The sequence below is a fragment of the Neovison vison genome, chromosome 14 (genome assembly GCF_020171115.1).
Source record: "Neovison vison isolate M4711 chromosome 14, ASM_NN_V1, whole genome shotgun sequence".
NCBI classification, from domain to species: Eukaryota; Metazoa; Chordata; class Mammalia; order Carnivora; family Mustelidae; genus Neogale; species Neogale vison.
This window is the reverse complement of record NC_058104.1, coordinates 3,841,660-3,864,251: the sequence shown is the minus strand read 5'-3', so window position 1 is coordinate 3,864,251 and position 22,592 is coordinate 3,841,660. Positions and strand designations below refer to the sequence as shown.

At 51.5% G+C, this 22,592-nt stretch overlaps 1 protein-coding gene across 1 annotated transcript in view; it reads left to right on the top strand.

Moving 5' to 3' along the window:
- GNA12 (G protein subunit alpha 12) overlaps nt 1–21,609 on the top strand; it is a 98,688-nt gene extending 77,079 nt beyond the window's left edge. Inside the window, exons 3-4 of the mRNA XM_044234034.1 lie at nt 17,665–17,715; nt 18,997–21,609. Of these exons, the coding sequence (XP_044089969.1) occupies nt 17,665–17,715; nt 18,997–19,566 (621 nt within the window). The 3' untranslated portion in view covers nt 19,567–21,609. The remainder of the gene's footprint in view (nt 1–17,664; nt 17,716–18,996) is intronic.
- The last annotated feature ends 983 nt before the right edge of the window (nt 21,610–22,592 follow it).

Below are 22,592 nucleotides of genomic sequence, written 5' to 3'. Positions count from 1 at the left end.
AGCAGAGAGCCCGATGCGGGACTCGATCCCAGGACCCTGAGATCATGACCCGAGCCGAAGGCAGCAGCCTAACCCACTGAGCCACCCAGGCGCCCCTGGTGCTGATTCTTAAAGGCAGAAAGTGAACTGGATGTTTATTTCACATCCAGTTTTCCCCTACAGAGGAAAAAAAAAAAAAAAAAAAACCAGGGGGTTGATCAGGACCCTTAGTTACTGAGGTCTAACCTCCAAATTGCTTAACAGATCGGTTTCACAGAAATAATTACATAAACTTTCCTCTTGCCTTCACCTGAACGTTGCTTTTGTAGGTGGCTTTGACCAGCTCACCTGGTACTGAACAGTCTCCCTCAGTGACAAACCAGAACCTAAATAAAGATCATTTTGCTCAATTGGTTTTTGTAAGGTAATCTTTTTTAGGGTAGAGGTTTACTACTGTGATTTTTTTTTCTTTATCTTTTTTTTTGTTTTGTTTTGTTAAGAGCAGTTAGTGAGGGTTCCATGTGTTTAACTTCCCTGGCACAACCGGAGAGTTAACACAGTAACCAGTCGTTGCCTGCTTCCAGAATCATCTTTATGATGCATATCTGGAAAATGTAAATCTTTGCATGGCTCTCTCCAGGTATTTTAGACTTTGGAAAAATTCTCTTTTGTTTTGAGCTAGCTTTAGATCATAGGACGATGCAAAATTGAAAAACAAGTTTGTGCACACGTATAGGGGGTTCATCCCCCTTGGCAGAACTGCCCTGTAGCCAAGGTGAAGGAGTTCGGGGAGCTTTTTCAGACCAAGTGTTTACTCAGACAGCAGGCATGGCCAGAGGAGGAAGCCCTTTGTGGGCTACCTGGACTGGAGCTCTGAGCGTCGTCTGCCAGAGGAGACATGTAAACTGTGCCGAGTGCACGCCAACGGTCCTTCTGCCTGGGGCTCCCACGGCTCCCCCCACATGCTACGGGGCATCGGGTTCCGCTGCGAGTCCCCTTGGGCACGCTGCCCTCTCTGTGTGCTTCCATGGGCTTTTGTGGTGGGGTTGGGGTCTCAGGAGTCCTGCAGACTTGGTCAGCAGGGAGTGTTTCTGTGATTCCGGAAGGAGAGCGGACTTCAGAGTGTTTGCGGAGGGGGTGGCTGCTGAGTCGATGGTCCTGCTGTCCGAGGGCACCGAACCCTCCGCCTTCAGCCCTGGCAGTGAGAGCCTAGAGCACAAGGACTCTTTACGAGGAGCTGGCGCGTCTGGGGCACCCCTGCCTCCGGCCTCCTGCCCCTGCCTCCCTCTCCTGGCCAGCCAGAGCTCTGGTTGGTTCCATGAGCAGAGCTGGCCTTTGGCTCCAGAGAGCCAGGCTGGAGCATTGCAGATGAGTCAGTTTTTGGCAGAGGGGAAGCTGCATTGGGCACTTCTCTTTCCCTTTTGTTCAGCCCAAGGTGGGGGAGGATGAGGCTGGGTAAACATCCCGCCACCAAAGGCACCCTGACCCCCCTGGCTTTGGCTCCCTCTGCCGTTGAGGGGGAAGCGGTTGGCTTCAAAGCTCTGCCCAGTTAGATGCTTTATCCTCTCATTGTCTTGCCGCCCTGAGCCCTGTCTCACTGACGGGTCATGTGACGCATGAAATTACTGTCCTCACTCCCGTTTCTAATTGAATTTTTTAGAAGCACATTCGGACTTCAGTCATGAAAACGGAGCATGGCGTGTGGTCCTTGGTCACTTACGCTGTTTGCCCGGCACCCCTTGTGCCCCATGCGGGCTGCTTACCAGCTTGGCCTTTGGGGCTGAGCAGCTGTTTCGACCTTGGGCAACTGAGCTTCTAAGCTTTGATTTCTTCAGGTAGGAGAATGGGAACAACTAGATTGTTTGGCTTCCATGAGACAGTGCGCGCCCGGTGGCTGGGCGAGTCGTTGTAGTGACCCGGCCATGTATCGGCGATCTCGCATACCTTGAGGGTCTATGTGGCGTCCCTTTGCCAGGCACCTGCCAGGCCCTTACAACTCCTCCTCGAGAGGAGTCCTGTGTCCACTACCCCCCAGCCTCAGAGTCAGAGAGTTTGGGGCTTAGAGTCAGGATTCGGGGCATGTCTTGCTTCACAGATTTCTCCGCTGGCAGATTGTTGTTAGGGGACTGACGGGAGAGGCGGTGGTTGTGCAGGAATGAGGATGAAGGTGTGATGTTTGTGGGGTTTGGGAAGGGTCACGGGCAGGCTCTGGTCACGGACAGACGGCTGGGCAGCCCGACAGGCCATGTGGCTCTTAGGCTCTGGCACTGTTTGGTACGACTGCTGGGACCCCGGGAGCCAGAGCCGGAGCCCGAGTTGTGATCTAAGGAACCATTTGGCACTGAGCACAACCAAAAGTACCACGGCAACCTGTTCGTTGCTGTTGGTTCACTTTTTTATCACAACAGTGCCGGTCACCTTTCTGGTTCCCAGTACCCCATGCTGGCAACTGTTGATGGGATTGTTTTGCTTTGTTAGCAAACTCACATATACACAAAGAAGGATCGGGAGTTGCCAAATGGTGCATGGAGAGAAAATGTTTCTGAGTTCAGGGCCTGGAGGCAGCTTTGGAAGCACGTATTCTGTGAAGAAGGGGTTACCTCTGTCGTAGAGCTGAAACATCAGGGAGCAGCGGTTCTGGAGGATGGGAAAGTCGCGTCCACTGGCTGCAGAACAGACCCTAAGATTCCTCTTTCCGTGGAGCCCACATCACATCTGGTTAATAATTTTTTCCTGGGTTTTCTTTACTTTTCCTTCCATCAACAGTTTCTCGGGTTGTCTCCACATCAGCCATCCTTGGAGCTGTCTGAGCACTGGTCGCTCCCTTGGGAACCGTGGCCCGGGATGCCTCTGTCCCAGCCTGGAGACAGCTCGGGTTGGGGGGTGACAGGGGCACCACAGGCTGGGACGGGAACCTCCCATGACCTCCCGTGCAGCCCGGGTTTTCCTCCGCGAGCCCGAGTCGGAAAGGACTCCTGCGGCCGAGGTCCAGGCGGCAGAGGAAATGGGTTGGGGTCTCTGAGGTGCCATGTTGTGTTGTGGCTCTGTTTTGATTTTCTTGTTTCAGGCCCAAAACAAGCTGGGCCCAAATGAGTCACAGACTGGGAGGACTGACAAGGCCACCCTTGTCCTGACTGAGGAGGACAGAATAGGCTGGGGTGAGGAAGAGTCCCCGCAGAAGAGCCACTCCCCAGAACGGTTGTGCGTGGGGGCCCGTGGGGGCGGTCCCCGCCTTCCTGGGGTCCGGACCGCTCTTCTTCATCAGGCCCCTCAGTGCTTCCAGCGAAGCCAGCATCTGGGGCCTTCGGAAAGCCAGCCCCACCAGCAGAGGATGTCCCTGGAGGGAAGACTGGAAGTGGTGGGAGCTAAACTTAGCTCCCTGCATGAGCTGCCTGCAGGAGTGGGGGGAGGGACGTGGGGGCGGGCTGTGGAGGCTTAAAGGGACAGCCACAGGCTTTCTGGGGGGCTCTGTGGGGACTCTCGGACTGCGTGGTGGGTGCCCGGGGGGACCTGCACCGGCTCTGGGAGGCATCCTGAGGGCTCGGCTGGTGCTGTGTCCTGGGGGCCCTGAGGGTCTGGGGTCCAGGGTGAAGAATGCCCTGTCCCCAGAGGGGAGAACCTGGTGTCGTCCGGACGGCTGGAAGAGCACTGCAGGGTTGACGACTCTGGCCACCAGAGACGGGCCAACTCGTTCCAGGGCTAGTCAGACCTTTGGGAGCAAATCAGGCATGGAATCACACGGCAGCCCTGCTTGGAATTGGTTCGCTAGAAGTGATCTCTCCCGAACGTGGAAATCCTGAATAATTCCAAATGACTGCTGGGTTAGTCCTCTGTCAGGGTTTCCCACTGCTGCCCGAGGCCGAGGACAGGGCGGCCGCGGGTCAAGAGCACACCCTCTGCCTCGTCCGGCACCTGTTCCTTGCTCCACTCTTCCTTCCTCAACCGTGTGGGGCCAGGTGCTCGTCTGGTCCGTATCGGACTTCTTAAATGGAGTATTTGTGTTGTGCTTGCGTGTTTACAGTCCCATGACAGCCTGGTGGCAGGAGGAGGGGCAGGCGGGAAGCACGCAGACCCCCACTGAGGGGTCTGGGAGAAATGCTCGAGACGGTCCCTGGACAGACGGATGTACTTGGCTGAGAGCCGGCCGCTGGGGGGACTCCCTTCCCTGCGTTTCAGTCTCTCTTCCTCTGTTCCTTTCTAAAATTGTAAGATGTGTGAGTATTGCTCCTATCCTGTATGAGTGCAGAAGAGGGTCTGAAAGCACATATACAGTTTAAATAGAATGAGCCACGTGTCTGTACCTGCCACTCAGATCGAGAACACTGGTGACGGTTGGCCAGCCACCGTGCGCACTCTGTCGAGAACGCCACTGCCCGGACTTGGGCTCATCCTTCCTCTCGTCCTTATTTACCACTGAGGGAACCCTAAGCAGTGCTGAGGACCCGTAGAACTCGCCTGCTCTTACCCACTCTGCAGGAGAACAGGAGTGCCTTCCGTAAACATTGTTCTGAGGTTGAGTTACTGTGTGTAAAGCCCTCAGATCAGCGCCGGGCACATAGTAAGTACAGTATGTGTATTAAGCTACTGGAATCACTGTTGTTTTCAGTTTTGCCAGTTTTTAAGCATCACGTAAATCAAGAAGAATGTAAATATTTTACTGGGACTTGGGTTTTTTCATTCACTGTAGTATTTTGAGTTTCATCCTGTTGATGCCGATGGTGATAGTCCCCTCCTCTTCATTCTCCTGTGCTGTTCTAGAAGGTGCTGCCAGTGAGTTATCCCTTGAACTCAGGGCTTTGCTAGCTTCGGCTTTGACGATCTTGCCGCCGGGGGAATTCTGGTACACATACAGAGGTCTGTGGGGCAGTGGTTCTCAGAGTGTGGTCTGGGGTCCGGAGACCAACGTGATTTTCAGGATAATACTGAGATAGCCTGTGTCTTTTTCACTCTCGTTCACTCAAGAGTGGACAGTGGACTTTTCCAGAAAACATTTGGCATGTGACAATGTCATCGCTCTGAAAGCTAACCAGACTTATGCTTGTCTGTTCCTCTGTTTTTTAAATTTTGTCAGGTTGTCATTTCTAATACGGTCAATAGTGATAGTTCAGGAGATACTGCGTTTGGGGGAGGAGTTTCCTTTGTTTGATTTGAATAAGTCAGTCAGAGTACAGGGGCTTTCCATAAAGAACCTGAAGAAACAGCGTTCTGACTCATCCCCTTTGTTTCAAGTTAACGAATGATTAATGCCTTACTTAGCGAGAGATTTTTCAGACACTCACTATGTTTTTTTTGGTTTGTTTTTTTTTTCCAGACACTCACTATGTTTTAGAACGTCTGTCTTAGGGAAATCAGGCAGCTCTATTCTAAGGAGAAGGAGAAATCATTCCTATTGCCATTCCAGTGTGGGAGCAAGTCTCTCTAGATCGATCCTAGACAGCAAACGCAAGGCAGGAATCCACCGAGTTACCCTAGGAGGTAATATCTGAGCTAGCACTAGGAGATGCTGCTTTGAAAAAAGCCGTGTCTTCATTCACCCGCAAGCATTTGGTACCTACGTGCCAAGACACTGTTGGTAAGCTGGGAGCATACCAGAGAAGGTGACCCTTTCTTTCCTGGTTCCTGGATTTTTCCTAGCCCTGTTCCATGTCCCTAATTGTTATGATAAAGCCAGGTCAAACCACAACACTGATGAACTGTCTCACAGTGGATGCAGGTCAGAAGTCCCTGTGCCTGGAGTTCACTGGGTCCGCTCTTGCAGTCTCACCAGGCTGAGATCGGGCGTCCATGGAGCTGTGGTTTCATCTGTTGGCCTTTCCCAGGTCCCCTGTCATGGGCAGAGCTCATTTCCTTGGAGTTGTGTGACAGAGAGCATCATTCTGCTGGTTGTTGGCCAGCAGCTGCTCTGGTCTGCCAGGCGCTGCCCTGGGTTCCATGCCGTAGGCCCCCTTCTCTCACAACTTGGTGCCTCTTGATAAAGGCTCACCTGATTAGATCAGGCCCACCCTGGATCAGCTCCAAGTAGCCCAGTCTGGGAGTGCTGCCCCCTGCTGGAGGGAAAGAGATCGTACAAAGGCACAAGTCGTTGAGGCCCATCTTAACACTCTCCCAGCACAGACATCTTTTCCTAACCCAACAGCGCGAAGATTTTCACCTATAGGTTGTTTTTTGTTTTTTGTTTTTGTTTTTAATCTGTAGTTTTAGTTGTTACATTTAGGTCTGTGGCACATTTTGAGTCAGTTTTTGTGTATGATATGGATGAGAGTCTCTGTTCCTTTTTCGACCCCCCATACAGGTCACCAGTCTTTCCAGCACCATTTTTTGAAACAATGTTCCTTTCTCCCACTTGAGTTGCCTTGACAACTGTCAAAACCTACTTGGCGTCTACGGGAGGTCCTATTCCCAGACTCTCATTTCTCCTCTGTGGTCTGTGCGGCTTTCCTTTGAACGGTCTCACTCTTGCTCCACTTCATAGGAGGTCTTGAAATCAGGCGTTGTAGAGATGTTTTCCTTTTATTTTTTTTTAAAGGTTTTATTTATTTATTTGACAGAGAGAGATCACAAGTAGGCAGAGAGACAGGCAGAGAGAGAGGAGGAAGCAGGCTCCCTGCGGAGCAGAGAGCCCGATGCGGGACTCGATCCCAGGACCCTGAGATCATGACCTGAGCCGAAGGCAGCGGCCTAACCCACTGAGCCACCCAGGCGCCCGATGTTTTCCTTTTATAAAATTAAGTTACTCTAGGTCACATTTTTAAAAATATGTTTTTAAAATGAGCTTGTCATTTTCTGCGTGTGCGCGCGCGCACGCGCACACACACACACACACACACACAGCCTGCTGGGCTTTTGATTGGCATTATACTGAGTCTCTCTATCAATTTGGAGAGAACTGGAATCTTAACAATATTGAGGCTCCTGCAATTCGTGAACATGGCACATCTCTCCAGTTATTGGGTCTTGAATTTTTTGTGCCAGTGTTCTACAGTTTCCAATGAAGAGGATTTTAACCTTAAAAAAAAAAAAAAAATCTGTTTTAGCTACTGCAGTAAGACAGCAAATATAAGAAAGGAAACCTGGACACACAAATCCAAAAAATTGGCAGATGACATAGAAAATGTCAAGGAATTAACCAAAAAGTCACAGAACTAGTGAAATCAATTCAGACAGGCTACAGGGCACAGGTAAAAAAATGAATGTTATTTCTGTGTATTAACAGTGAACACATGGAAACGGAAATTTAAACTGCCAATACCATTAACAAGGGGAAGGAAAAGGGGAAATACTTTGATATAAATTTAGCGAAACACGAGACTTACAGGATTAAAAATGACAGGCAGGGGGCACCTGGGTGGCTCAGTGGGTTAAAGCCTCTGCCTTCGGCTCAGGTCATGATCCCAGGGTCCTGGGATCGAGCCCTACATCGGGCTGTCTGCTCAGCAGGGAACCTGCTTCCCCCCACCCCGCCCCCGCTTTCTCTGCCTGCCTCTCTGCCTACTTGTGATCTCTGTCAAATAAATAAATTTTTTTTAAAAAAATGACAGGACATGGGCGCCTGGGTGGCTCAGTCGTTACGCGTCTGCCTTCAGCTCAGATCATGATTTTGGGGTCCTGGGATCGAGCCCCACATTGGGCTCTCTGCTCTGTGGGAAGTCTGTTTCTCCCCCTCCTACTCCCCCTGCTTATGTTCCCACCCTCATTGTGTCTCTCTCTGTCAAATAAAATCTTAAAAAAATTTTTAAAAAGACAGGACACTCATTAAAGAAATCAGAAGATCTGAACAGATGAGACAGATCACGCTTCTGGATTAGGAGACTCACCAGAGGGACGGTGTTCTCCCCACCTTTATATATGGATTTCTGTTCCTACTAAAATCTCAGAACTTCTGTAAATATAAATATGATGATTCCAAAATTTGTATGGAGAGGCACAAGCATAGCTAAAACAATTTTGAAAGTGAACAATAGAGTGCTGGCCATTGGTGTCTCAGGTCTCGCGAGACCTGGCAGGCCTGTGCAGTAATCCCCACAGTGGTACTGGTGGAGAGAGGGGCACGTGGGCCAGCAGAACAGACCCAAAGCTAGCACCACGCAATTATGCCCAACCAATGTGGGCAGAGGTGCAGAAGCAGTCCAACAAAGGACAGCTAGCCTCTCACGTGTGGTGCTGCAGCAGTTGGAGATCCATTGACCGAAAAAGGAAAGGAACTGGGACTAAATCTTAGGACCTTAGGTTAAACGTAGACTGGAGCATAGACTTCAACATACAGAAAGTTCAAAGAACGTAGTAGCAACTGGGACCTGGGGCTGGGTGAGGTATTCTTAGACGTGATGCCAAATGCGAAACCCATAAGAGAAAAAAAATCATTTTGGAGAGAAAAAGTCAGTTTTCATTTTCTCAAAATGACAACTTTGGCTCTGCAGAAAGACCTTCTTGTAAGGCTACAGGTGGGAAATATTTGTGAACCACACATCTAACCAAAGATCCTTCCCTAGAATACATAAAGAATTCTTGAAACTCAACAATAATAAAACAATCCAACTGGAAAGTGGACAAAAGATATCAGCAGATCTCCCCCAAGAGGATGTGCACGTGGCAGAGAAGCACGTGGAAAGATGCTCAGCATCACCAGCTACTGGGGTCGTTGCAGATTAGGGGAAATGCAAAAACATGCTGAGATACATGCTAGAAACCAGAAAAGCAAAGCAGCAGCCCTACCAAACAAAGGTGGTGAGGACACGGAGAAACCAGGCCTCTCCCACGTTGCTGGTGGGAATGGAAAATGGCGCAGCCATCCTGGCTTATAGCTTGGGAGTTTCTTCTGAAGCCTAAATATGCACTTAACCATGTTACCCAGCCATCTCCTTAGCACTTCCCCAGAGAAAGAGAAACTGTCCACAGAGCAGCAACCAGTCATGCAATCTGCACAGTTTTATTTCTTCCTTTCTGATTCTTAAGCCTTTTATTTATTTGCCTGCTTTTTTGCGTTTTTTGTACTAGTTAGGCCTCCCAACATGGACTATAAATCAGAGGTTTCCACAACCCCCTGCTTGGGTTTAATTTCCTAGAGTGGCTCAAAGAACTCAAAACAGTTTACTTACTAGATTAACCTGTTTATTACAAAGGGTATTAAAGGATACAAACTGAACAGCCAGACAAAGAGATACACAGGGCAGTGCCATTCCAGAAGGGTTCTGAGCACAGGAGCTTTTGTTCCTGTGGAGTCTGGGGTGCACCACCCTCCCAAAAATGGAGATATTTTGTTGAGCCGCCTGGAAGCTCTCCAAATCCTATAGATCAGGGATTTTTATGGAGGTTTCATTGCCTAGGCATGATTGATTAATCATTGGCCATTGGCAAGTGATTCAACTTCAAAGCCTCTCTCCCTTCCCCAGTGGTTGGGGTGGGGCTGAAAGTTACAGTCTTCTAAACCAAGGTTGGTTCTTCTGGGGACCAGCCCCTGTCCTTGGGAGCTTTCCAAAAGTCCCCTTAATGTAAACACAGGTGAGGTTGAAAGGGGTTTGTTATGAATTACAAAAGATATCTTTATCTCTTTATCACCAAGGAAAATCCCAAGGCATTTAGGAGCTCTGCCTGCCAGGGAATGAAGACCAAATATACATTTCTTACCATAAATCACAATGCCCCAACTTGCTGAGGTTTTGTGAAGAATACTGTGTCTGTGCAAGGTGGCTTTGGTCTGTAGTTTTGCTTTTTTGGTAATGCTTGTCAGTTCTGTGTCAGGGTTGTGGTGGCCTCATGAAAGGCATTAGCAAGTAGTCTTCCTCTTTGGTTTCTTTGAAAGTTTGCGCAAGATTAGCATCACCTCTTTTGAGTGTTTGCTAGAATTCACCAATGAAGCCACTGGGCCTCAGGTTTTCTTGTGGGAAACATTTTTTATAACAAATTCATGTTTTGTTTTTTAACTAAATATAGGTCTATTCAGGTTTCACTGTTGGTAAATTAAAATCTTTAAAGAGTTCGGTCCATTTCATCTAAGAAATCCAGTTTGTTAGCATGAAGTTGTACATATGTTCTCTTACTATCTCTGTAATGTCTGTAGGATCCGTAGTGTAACTCCCCTTTCAGTGTCAGTGCTAGTGATTGCCCTTGTTCTTACTGGATTACTCTGGCTAGAATGTTACACATTTTGTTGGCCTTTTTGAAGAGTCAACTTTTGGCCCCGTTAATTTTTTTCATTGTGCATCCATTTCCTATTTCAGTGATATGTGGGGTTTTTTTTATTTCCTTCCTTCTACTCACCTTGGGTTTTCTTTGCTCTTCCTTTTTAGGCCCTTTGAGAAAGAAACTTCAGTTAGTGATTTTGGATCATTTTTCTTTTCTAATATTTTTTATTTTAATGGCATTATAGTTAACATACAGTGTTATATTAGTTTCAGGTGTACTATGTAGTGATTCAGCACTTCCTACATCCCTAATATAAACATTTAGAGGTACAGGTTTCTCCCCTAAATTATACATTAACTACACCTGAAAGTTTTGGGGGGTTTTTTTGTTGTTGTTTTGTTTTTGTTTTTTTAGATTTTGTCTATTTGAGAGAGCACGTGGGTGTGGGCAGAGGGAGGAGAGAGAGCATCCTCTGGTAGATGTCCTGCTGAGCACAATCCAGTGCAGGGCTCCATCCCAGGACCCTGAGATCATGATCTGAGCTGAAATCAGACACTTAACCTACTGAGCTACCAGGGCCCCTTCAAATATTTTCTAATGTACTTTGTGATTTCTTCTTGGTTTCTAGTAGTATTTCCACATGAGTCAAGGAGTTTCCCTCTCCCTGCTTGCATTTCCCATCTGTTCTTGCATGTTGTGCACTTTTTCCACTAGAACCCTTAACATATATCTAGTTTCCACTAGAACCCTTAATATATTATTTTAAATTCCCAGTCTGTTCTTTCCAAACCCTCTGCCATATCAGAGTCTGGCTCCAATTCTTGCTATGTCTCTTTGGACTGTGATTTTTGCCTTTTAGTGGGCGCTGTCATTTTCTGGTGAAAGTCGGGCATAATGTGTCAATGGCTGGCTCCAGCCACGTTGTCTGTCCCCAAGAAGCTGTCTGTATTCACTGCCTCTCCAAGGTGGAGGGCAGTGGTTTGCCCTATCACATCAGATCTGGGCTGGATCTAAGAAGGGTTGTCGATTATCAGCTTTTTCAGCTTTTGTCTTGTCATGAGGACTGGAGTGACGACTTGGAGGTTCTTTACATGTGAGATCACAAAGATGGGATTGTGCAATGGAACCCTTTAGGAACTCTGTGAGCCCTCTTTCTCCCCACCCCCACTCCCAGCCTCCCTCACTCCCTGAGGTAGGCGCTTTCTTATCTGGAGGAAAGAATGTCTGAAATCATGCTCTGGAATTTCTTTCTAGTTCATTTGTATCACAGGGACCACCACAAAAAAAGGAAGACTCGAAATCTGTGGTCGTCCAGGCTGAGTCTGTACTTCTTACCACTAACCTGGAGGAGTTGTTTCGGGAATGAGCCTAGCAGCTCCTCGTACACCAGCAAAGTTCTTAATGTACAGACAGCCCCACTGTAAAAGCCAGGCAAGATCACAGTGACACACACTTCACACCCAGTAGCTCAGCTCCAGTTAAAAACCCGGAGGCTTGGGGCGCCTGGGTGGCTCAGTGGGTTAAGCCTCTGCCTTCGGCTCGGATCATGATCTCGGGGTCCTGGGATCGAGCCCCGCATCGGGCTCTCTGCTCAGCAGGGAACCTGCTTCCCCCTCTCTCTGCCTGCCTCTCTGCCTACTTGTGATCTCTCTTTCTCTCTGTCAAATAAATTTTTTTTTTTTTTAATTTAAACACCCGGAGGCTAGCAAGTGCCAGTGGGGACGGAAGGCTGCTTACCTTTGCTGATGTGGATGCCAGTGGGTGTGGCCACTGCAGGACACAGTGCCATGGGTCCTAAAAACTTAAACATAGAATTGCTGTATGGCCCAGAAATTCCACTGCTAGGTGGAACATATGCCCAAGAGGATTGAAAATGGGTGTTCAAACGAAAACTTGCGCATCACCGTTCCTCGCCACAGCCAGGTGCTGGAGGCAGTCCCGATGTCCATCTGCTGGCAGGTGCACGGACACCATGTGGTGCACGCTTGCTGTGGGGTATTCAGAGAAGGAGGGGGGGAGAAGGGAGGGAGGCACTTACAGCTGCTGCGACGTGGGTCAACCACGAGCGCACGTTGCTGAGGGGAACAGGGGGAGCAGCCGCTGCTGGGCGCGGGATTGCCTTTGGTGGGGACAACAGTGTCTTCCAACAAGGTCGAGTGGGCAGTTGCCCCTCACTGTGAGTACTTTATATGCCACTGTATTTATACACTTGCTTTTCAGAATTTTATGGGTTTTTTTTATGTTTTATCGATTTAAGTAATCTGAACACCCAGTGTGGGGCTCGAACCCACAGCCCCAAGATCAAGAGTTGCATGCTCCACTGAGCCAGCCAGGTGCCTTCTACACACCTTTCAGTGCTTAGTTTTATGTTATGTCAATTTGACCTAAAAGTTGAAGAGAAAGAAAAACCCCAGATGAGTGGGGCCTGGCACTCTGGACCTTTTCCGGGGGTCTTAATCATGGATGGCAGGGAGCAGCTGTCCCTGGGAACTGGGGTGGGGGACTTCACAAGCACAGGGACATCCTGAATGGCAAGGCAGGGCCACCAGCGTGAGCCAGCCTTGGGCCGGCTTTATCCACACCCGCACATTCTGGGGCAGAAGTGCAAGGCCACCAGCGTCCTGGGCTCTGCCCCCACTTGACATACTGTTCGGTTCGCTTGTTGTAGTTTGGTTTCCATTCTGAGTGGTTGTAATTTTTAAAAATTTTGTTTTTTTAATTATGCATTTTTAATTATGTGAATTTGACCTAAAAGTTGAAGAGAAAGAAAAATCCCAGATGAGTGGGGCCTGGCACTCTGGACCTTTTCCTGGGGTCTTAGTCATGGATGGCAGGGAGCAGCTGTCCCTGGGAACTGGGGTGGGGGACTTCACAATCACAGGGACATCCTGAATGGCTATGTTAAGAGTTCCAAAGTCTATGTTAATATGTTCCAAAGTCAAAATGCATTCCGCGATGTCTCTGTTCTACCCTGGTGCCTCCTCCCCTGTTCTCCCCTTCCCTGTACCTCTCCACTTTTATCCCTTGCTGGTTTATCTTTCGGTGTCTCCTTTCTGAAATATAAGCAAATAGCGACTGTTTCCATTTTGCCACCATTTCTTATACACAGGAGACTTTCTCTTTGCCCCTTCTCTCACATAGCGGTGTGTCAGGCATCCGCTCTCCGCAGCCGCGTCTGACTCCCTGCGTGAAGAAAACGTGCTTTGTCCAGCCGGCCTTCCTTCTGTCTGTGGACACTTGGGTTCTCCCTGGGCTTTGGATATTGTAGAGCTGCTATAGTGAGTCTTGTACCTAATATTTTAGGATTACAAGTTAGCAGCAGACAATTTATAGGCATCCAGATTAAAATTTGAGAATCTCCGTTTGTATAATGTGTATTAATATGATGCTCTATGTTCTTCCATACTGTCACAGCTATGATACCATTTACTCTCACAAGACCCCGTGAGATGTCATAGGTATTGGCAAATCCCAAATTCAAGTGAAGGGTTTTCTTTTGGGAGTTAGATCATCTTTTTTAAGTATTTGTAGAAGTTCTATATTCAAACGTTTAGTTAGCCAAACAACATTTGGTTTTTGGATAAAGCCGAAGTTATGTTTTAAATTTGATATTTATTAAGTAACGAGAAGGAAAATCTGACCTTTCGAATACATCGTTGTTGTTCCTAATATACAGCAGTTTTAAAATTTGTGTTTGTCATTTGTTATGTTAAACGAGGGAAGTAAACTTCCGAGTCCTCTGGCTCACCATTGACTAGCCCGTGTCTCCATCCCATGTGACTGACCCCATTTTGGAACATAGAATCAACTTACCGGGTCCAGGAACTTTAGGGACGGCTCATGCGTGCCGAGATAGACTTGCAAACTGAAAGGGCACCAGCCCCAAGTGCAGAGTCGTGTTTCTCTTTGTAACCGCTGTCCCTTGATGTCCCCGTCTCCGCCTTCACACTTAGCGTGGTTCTCACCCAGTGGATACTCCTCATGCCCTCACCTCCGCTGTGCATCCCTCAGCCCACGGCACTGGGAGCAAGTAGCAGGACCTGAACCAAGGGCGTGGGAGAACGCGTCTCACTTCTAGCTGGAAAACAGGTGTGACCAGTCGACCTGAAATATTGATCTTGATGGCCTGGTCTTGTGTGGCACTGCAAGAGTCGAGTCTTTCTCGTGGTCTTGAATTAGCTGGACAGTGTGCACGAGGTCCTCTGACATCCACTGACAGGGCTGGTTCATAACGCCGGGACCACCAGCACACAACAGATGGGTGTATAGGGGGCTGGGGCTGGTTGTGGGGACAGAATCTTCAAAGCAGCAGCAAGCCCGCCACATGTGATGAGTCCGCGTCAGGTGTGGGTCATGGGTGCTGCCAGGGAAGACATTGTGAAGAAGAGAGTCCACTGGCCAAAAAGCTTACTCTCTTTACAGGTGTGGCGTGTCCACGCCCTGCCACTGTCTTTGGCCGCGTTCGCCACTCTGTGTCACAAATTGCAAGCACCCCAGAAGGTCCCTTTGCTGCTTGATCCGCCCTCTTCACCACCACGAGCACCCCCAGACCCATCCAGCTGGTGGTGGTGAAAATGCACGTGTTGCTGGGAGTTGGGTCGGGAAAGTAGTGTGACATCAAGCATGTGGTGTGACATCAAGCATGTGGTGTGACATCAAGCAAGTGGTGGCCTCTGTGTGTAGGCTAGCAGATTCTGTCTTGTCTGATCCTTGCACCCATGGTGTTAAAGAAGTGGCTTAGATTTTCAGACCAGGTAGGGTTAGAAAAGGCCATTTGTCACATACTCTTTCTCTTCGGACCACGCGACTACAGTGACTACCGAGGGGACCCCGAGACTGTTTTCACCACATGTGATACAAGGTGCCGTCTTCATTGGTTTGGTCTTCTGGCAAATATAACCTAGCCTGTGATTGTGAGAAATATTCTGGAAGCTGGAAACCCCAAGGTCAAGGTGCCCACAGACTTAGGGTCTGGTGAGAGCTCCCTCCTGGTTCACGGACAACGTCGTCTCGCTGTGTCCTCATGAGACAGCGCTCTGGGGTTTCTTTTATAAGGGCACTGACCCCGTTCATGGGGACTCTACCCCGCAGAGCCCCGCTGCTCAATGACAGGACCTGGGGGCTAGTTTTTAGCACCTGATGGGGCTGGGGGGCACAGTCTGCCCGCAGCGGGCGCTGAGTGGTTCATCCCACAGGGGCAGTTTCGTTCCTGCCACTCTCCATGACTCCATCCCCCAGGGTTGGAGATCCATCAGAATTTAAACCTGGACATTTTAAGGGGCTGATACTCTGGGAACCTTGAAGCCCGTGTGAATGATCATTCCGTAGGCTGCGTGTCGAACGTGATTGCGTACACCCCAGTCCCTGACGGCAAGCCACAGTGCCCCAACCACAGCTCCCACTCAGCCTGGCGGGGCTGGTTTGAACAAGCTTCCCCTCTTCTTCCCCACTGGCCGCTCCCCCGTGACAGAGAGCTCCATGGACAGACAGCTCTGGAACAGCTCTCACGTGGACCCACGAGGTAGCACCAAGAAGAGCCCAGCCAGGCTCGAGACTGGGTCCCCTCCTCATGTGCCTGTAGGCAGTGGAGAGAATCCCAGATAACTCCTGTACCTATGAAGGAGTGAAAGGATGCTAACATTGGAGCACAGGTGGGGCGACCCTGACTTCAAGCTCACTAGGGATCTTTCCATTCAAACTGGGACATGAAAACTTTCCCTCTTTTCTCGTACTTCATACTTAGCTCGTTCTCAGGAGCACTTCTCCGTTCACACCTGTGCCATGGGGTGGGCACACACGTCTCGGTGTTTCCCCAGGACGGTGGTCATGCCATGGTGACAGAACGTTGGCCAGGCCATCGGCACTGCCGTGACTTCATCCTCCACCGAGCCCTGGTCGCAGAGCACATTCCTCCTGTTTTTGCCTGGCACCATGGCACACCTCAGAGCGGCCCCAGGTGGCCTGGGCTGGGAGGGGCTGCCACCAGCTGGCCTCCAGGCGCACAGACACCACTGGCGACTTCATCGGCTCTCCTGCACCTGCAGAGTCTCTGGCCAGGAGGCAGGGGGCTGAGAGAGACGGGGTTCTGGGGGAAGTCATGGATTGGATGTGTTTGTCTCGACCTCTTCACAGACCAGCTGCCTCACGCTGTCCTGTCCTGCAGGGGAGGCAGTGGGACGAGCAGACCAGCTGTCTCATGCTGCGGAGATGGCTGTCCTCACGCCCAAGCTGGCATTGGACGGGACAGGCGCCGAAGGGTGCGGCTGGCAGAGTGGCAGAGGCTGGGTGCCGGGAACTGAGGGTTCCATCCTGGAGCTCCCGGTGCCATCTCCCCTGCCAGTGTGTCCCTAGAGCAGAGAGCAGACTGCACCTACCACACCCCGATCTTTGGGAGGTAAACTGCATTTGGGAATCTTCCTCTGTGCCCGAGTGTGTGTGTGATGCGTGTTTCTGTCCCTCTTAAAAATGCTCTTGCGAATCCTCCAAAGGCTGTCGTCATAGAACAGGACAGCTGACTCCCATCGAAGGAAGCTGCCTCTTTACTGTCTTCCTTCAGGCCTGTCGGAGGCTGACTGCTCCTGTCATTGTATCTGTTTTCTGTTATTTTATATAACGTCACAGACTTGAGCCGTAATGCCATGTCTCCCGATGGTGTCTCCTCCATGACAGTCTAGAGCGTCAGCCTGTCCCCTGCCCACTTCTGTGCAAGCGCATGTGGGCATCCACAGTGTGCCTGTGCCTGGGGCCACGTAAGGGAGCCTGTGAGAAGCCGTGTTCTCCATGCACGGACTCCGTGTGGGGTGTGAGGACTCATCTGCGTTCCACTTCTGCGGGGAGAATCGCTGCACCTGTGCCCTCACCCCTTCCCCTGTTCACTCCCTTCAGTCCGTGTTTGAGAGCCCTCTAAACGCTTTTCCTGAGGCAGGCCCTGGGTGATCGTAAGGTGCACGTTGGGTGGAGACCAGTGTCTGTCTGTATCTGCATTCAGGGCAGAAGGCATCCAGGGGGGCGGTGGGTTCGCTGTTCCACCACAGGAATCCAGCCGGAAGGTTCTCCTTGCTCAAGGCTATGAATCAGGTCGTACGGACGTGGGGAGTAGCCATGGAATGTTAGGCCTGTTTCCAGAACCTGGAGAGTGTGTGGTCCCAGTTCTGTTGTGGAAGATTCGCCTTCTCTAGACACCACGTCTGCAGTGGCCTGGGCCATCTCTGTCCACGCAGGACTGCTCACGGAGTGCTCACGGGAGCTTCTGGCTCGGGAGCCGGCCCGTGCGCACATCTAGAAAGGGAGAATTAGCCCAGTCATAGGGGCTGGCACCCTCCCTGTCACCAGACTCCCCCAGGTGCTTTAAAAACACAGTCTGAATTGAATCCTGGGGAAACTGCATTTAAAAATGTTTTCGACTGTGTTTTTACTTTTTTAAAATGCCTGTACACGCTTAGTCTCTCTGCCTTCCCATTATACAGAGATGAAATAACACTCAGGTGATCCGTTGTGATCTCCTGGTCGCCAAATCAGGGCTCTCCACCAAGACTGAGTCATGCGTGTTTTTCTCCATGGCAGGGTGAATCGGTGAAGTACTTTCTGGATAACTTGGACCGGATTGGCCAGCTGGTGAGTACAGACCCCAGACCCTGCGCCCTGAGAGCCACGAGCCAGGGGTAGGAAGCGCATGTGTGAAGGCTGGAGTGGCCCCCGGCACGCAGGTGCACACAGCATCCCTGGGTGTCCTGCGTCCGATGACCGCGGATGGGGCCGTGGCGTCTTGCCCTCAGTCAGCTCCCGACTGTGTCAGAGCAGAGGGAATGTCCGTGCTCGCTGTGAGCGTTTCCACCTCCCATTCTCGCTCTACCACAGAGGACACAGGGATGTGTGAGGGAACAGAGGATTTCCTTTAACATTTTGTGATGGGACACACACATACACACACACACACACACAATCGGACAAGCCCCTGGGCCAGTACCCCCTCCCTGGAGCGCACGCATCCTCATATCGTCTCTCAGTAACGGCTCCGTCCAGGCCCCTGCCCCTGTCGCCGGTGTTGCTCCGGAGACACCTCAGCGTGCCCCAGGTTCGCCTGCCGTCCAGTCCACTCGGGCATCTGCCTAGGGCGCTCGTTAGCATGTTTCTGTGCATGGCTGGAGTCCGTGCCCTCGTAAGGCCTGTCCTTTGCAGTTGGGTCATATCTCTCAAATGTCTTCTACTCTGTAGGTTTCCCCCTTGTCTGTCTTTTCCTCCCAGTTTCTGTGTTGAAGTAGCTGGATCATTCTTGCGTGGGGGCCTCTCGTGCGGATCGCTGTCCCCTCCCTGCAGCGTTAGCCAGGAGGCCTCTCTGTCCCCCGTGCCCATGTGCACAGTCTCTGGACCCCGAGGCCGCCTTGTCCCTGTCTGGATTTTAGCAGGTCTGCTGCCCACATGGTTGCACAGTGCTCGCGGAAGGTTTTAACTGGGCAGCGCCCCAGTTGTGGAAGGCTTCCCAGAATGATGCATTACGTATACGGCCAACTAACTCTAGCCAGCTTTGCAAACCTAGATTAGGTTGGTTCACAGTAAGGTTTGGGAACGCTCACGCTCTTGAAGTCAGGAAATAAAGAGGTGGGTGTGGGCAGAAACAGACCCGGTGGTCGGCTCCTGTGGACAGGAACACAGTGAGGGTCTGGCTACAGCAGACAGCGGGGACGCCAGCAACCTGCCGCGGGCTGGGGAGCCTCTGCACGCTCGAAGCAAGCCATTCCCTCCTTCGCTTCTGTTCTGTGGCCAGTGTCTGGTGGTACAGATGGGAGTGGCTTTGGGCATTTGGTTCAGCTTCTTGCCCAAGTCTGTTGGACTCTTGATCCTTATTTTCCCAGGTTCTTCTCCTGCTCAACTTCTCCCTTCTCCCATATTTTACAGAATTACTTTCCTAGCAAGCAGGACATTCTGCTGGCACGGAAAGCCACCAAGGGCATTGTGGAACATGACTTCGTTATTAAAAAAATCCCTTTTAAGATGGTGGACGTGGGCGGCCAGCGGTCCCAGCGCCAGAAGTGGTTCCAGTGCTTCGACGGGATCACATCGATCCTGTTCATGGTGTCCTCCAGCGAGTTCGACCAGGTGCTCATGGAGGACAGGCGCACCAACCGGCTGGTGGAGTCCATGAACATCTTCGAGACCATAGTCAACAACAAGCTGTTCTTCAACGTCTCCATCATCCTCTTCCTCAACAAGATGGACCTCCTGGTGGAGAAGGTCAAGACCGTGAGCATCAAGAAGCACTTCCCAGACTTCAAGGGCGACCCGCACCGACTGGAGGACGTGCAGCGCTTCCTGGTGCAGGGCTTCGACCGCAAGAGACGGAACCGCAGCCGGCCGCTCTTCCACCACTTCACCACCGCCATCGACACGGAGAACATCCGCTTCGTGTTCCACGCTGTGAAGGACACCATCCTGCAGGAGAACCTGAAGGACATCATGCTGCAGTGAGAGGACACCCCTCTCCGCCGCCCGCAGCACCCTCGGCGGCCGCTGTCCCAGCTCCCTGGGCCCGCAGGGCGCTTCTCAGACCCGTGCCACCGGCACCGGGCTCAGGAGTGCCACCGCACTGGCCACGCCGGCCACACGGGCCACGCCGCCGCACTCCAGGCCCGGGGACGCGGACACTCGGACGTTAGCTACTGAACCCGGGGCGTAGTCAAACTACTGAGAATCCAAGGGGTCACTTTGGTATTAACACGTAATACCTAGTAACACAGCTTTCTCTCTCTTTACAGAAACTATTCCTTCTTTGACACCGTTTAATCGAGGACTGTGTGTGCGCGGCGGCTGTGCACACGTGCCCGCACACACACCGGTAACGACAACACGAACAGCTGGCCTTGCAGGTGGCTTTTCCCTCTAATGTGCAAGTCTTCCGCGAGACAGACGAGCCCGGGTGCTTGGCCTGATGGTGGTTTGCGGGAGAGCAGGTGTCTCCGTGCCCCTCCCAGAGCACATGCGTTGCCTTGTAGAACCTGGTGCCAGTTCTGAGAGACCCTGGTCCAGGCCCCTGAGATGCGGCCAGGGGCCCCCAGCTTTAGAGGGTGGGCGTGGGCTTGCCTTAATGCCCCACGGCCTGTGTGCCGGCAGGGGGCGTGCCTGTTACACGCACCCGCCCATCCTCCCCCTGGCCTCACAGGGGTCTGCGAGGTGGAAGGTGCTAGAGCGCTTCCTCTTCCTCTGAGGCTTCTGAACACTGGCAGGATTCCTAGCAGACCTCGGTAAGTGCCACAGTTGACCTTTCCAAAAGCCCAGACTCTCCGAGTTTCTGCAGACTGCCGCCACCCCGATGCCTTCGGACAGCTGGTCCCCACTCAGCTGTGCTTGAGATCTTGATTCTTACCATGGTCTCTGTTCTATCCGTGTACACACGTCACCAGCAAACACCACTGGACGTAGCTCTCGTCCGGGAGAAGCTGCCCGAGCCCATGAGTGTGGGCATGGGCAGACACTTGGCCCCTTAGCTCTGTGCAGGTCTCTCCCTGGCTTCAGGACACTGTATCCCATGCTGGTCCCGCCATGTGTCCCTCTCCTGGGATGGTCTGTCCTCTGTGCTGGGACTGCTTCCGCTAACCGGCACTGGCCCATTACTGTGGCCAAGTAACAGCTGTGAGGCCCCCATCCCCGGGCACCCTCTTCCCCGTCCTGTGTCCCGGTCGCATCTCCCTCCTGGCTCCTTTCCAGCAAGCAAGGGAAACACGAGTCTTGGGGCAGATGCTGACCCATCTGGGGTCAGGGAGAGGGAGCACAACCTTCTCCTGAGTCATCCTTGTTATCAGTGTTCTTAATGAGGGAACAATGTGAGAGCCTTTCTCTCTCGGTGCTCAAGGCTTTGTGTCCGTGGATGTTGGCGTTTTGGTTCCCTTGGCTGGGAAGGAACAGTGCTGTCCTGTTGTGCTTCACAGACTGACGGATGTGAGCCAGGCTCCGGGCCCATGACTGTGGCTTAAAGGAAAAGGAGCACTCTTGGCAGGCTCCCTCAGGGAGGGCTGGGGTCCCTCCAGCCCGGTCCCCAGCGTGGTGCACCCTCCTTGCCGGTCTCTGTCGGTGCCTCACCAGCTGCCGCTGGCCACGCTGCCCCACCGGCCGTGTGCGCCATGCTCCGGCCCCTTGAGCCCACAGTGGACACGCACAAGCAGGAGGGGCTGGGGGCGTGCGCTGAGCTGCATGGAGAGTGGGGTGGGCGCTGCGCCCTGGGTCCCTGGTGCTTGCGGGGGCAGTCTCGGAAGGCCCCAGCTCGAAGTTCTGGGGTTCGTTGGAATTGGGGAAGGAAACTATTTGCAAGGCTCGGCTAAAACCATTCACAGCTTTCCCACACATAGACTGTAGTTGTTTTTGTCTCCAAAACCTTCGGCTTTTGTATTTTTTTTTTATTTTAACTTCACTGTTATCTTTGATTATTGTCTTTTTTATTGAGTTGTTGGAGAAGCAGGAGATAGTCGTGCCTCATCTATTATTGCAAAAATGTAACAATAAACTTCCTCAAAATAAGATCTTTCTTCTCAGTTCTACTGTTTACATAGAAGGACACATGTAGGCTTTTCCTGGAAATATTTTTCTATTTATAGAGAAACGGTCTGAGACTTTTCGTTCAGCCTGGTGATGTACAGTGATCTCCAGCATCCGTATTCTTCTAACTTTTTTACTTCTTAGATAAAAGAAAAATAAGTAGATTCTTTTATTTTCGAGATCCAAAAATACTCTCCAAGATTCTTAGGATCACCTCACTTGGGCATCCTGGGGACAGGTGGACATGGACTCAGTGAGACTTGTGGGGGGAAGGCGCCCCCGGGACGCATGCAGCCCGCACGGCCAACGCGTGGCTCCCACCTCACTCCCGCGAGCCTTGGCTGGAGGGTCCAGTGTGGTGACAACCGTCTTTGCTCTGGGTGTCTGTTAAGCTCTGTCCTCCGCATTCAGACCGAATCATCATGTCAGATTTCCAGTCCCCTAAATTCAGAGCCCAGCAATGCCAATCCAAACCATACTTGAAGTTCACTATCCGATAATTGGCTTTTCTTTCCAAGGGCATGCTGTGTGGACACCGCCTGAAACACAGCTTCAGAGCTAATAAAAGTGTCTTGTCTGCAGAGACGGTTGTGTGTGTGTGTGCGCGCGCGCGCACACATGCGCGGCCCTCGCGTGCGGTGAGGGAGGGAGGCCGTACATGCAGTTCTGAGGTCTGAGAGCTTGAGGAGAGGGATCCGTGGACCGACACTTGGCACGGCCCAAGTCCTGCGACTAGAGGGCGCCAGAGGGAGGGGCAGGTAGGGAATCTCTGTCCTGGCCCCCGAGGTTCTCCGTCACACTGCGGTCTTTTCCAGAAAGGGGCCTGCGAGTGCTGTCCAGCGGCTGTGGCTTGGGGGAGCCCCACGATGTACGTGTATATGTGGGAAGGGTAGAGACACCCCCCGCCCCAGAAAAGCGCCGGCAATGAGCGTGCTACGTGCTCTGTGTTACCCCAGGACTGTGGA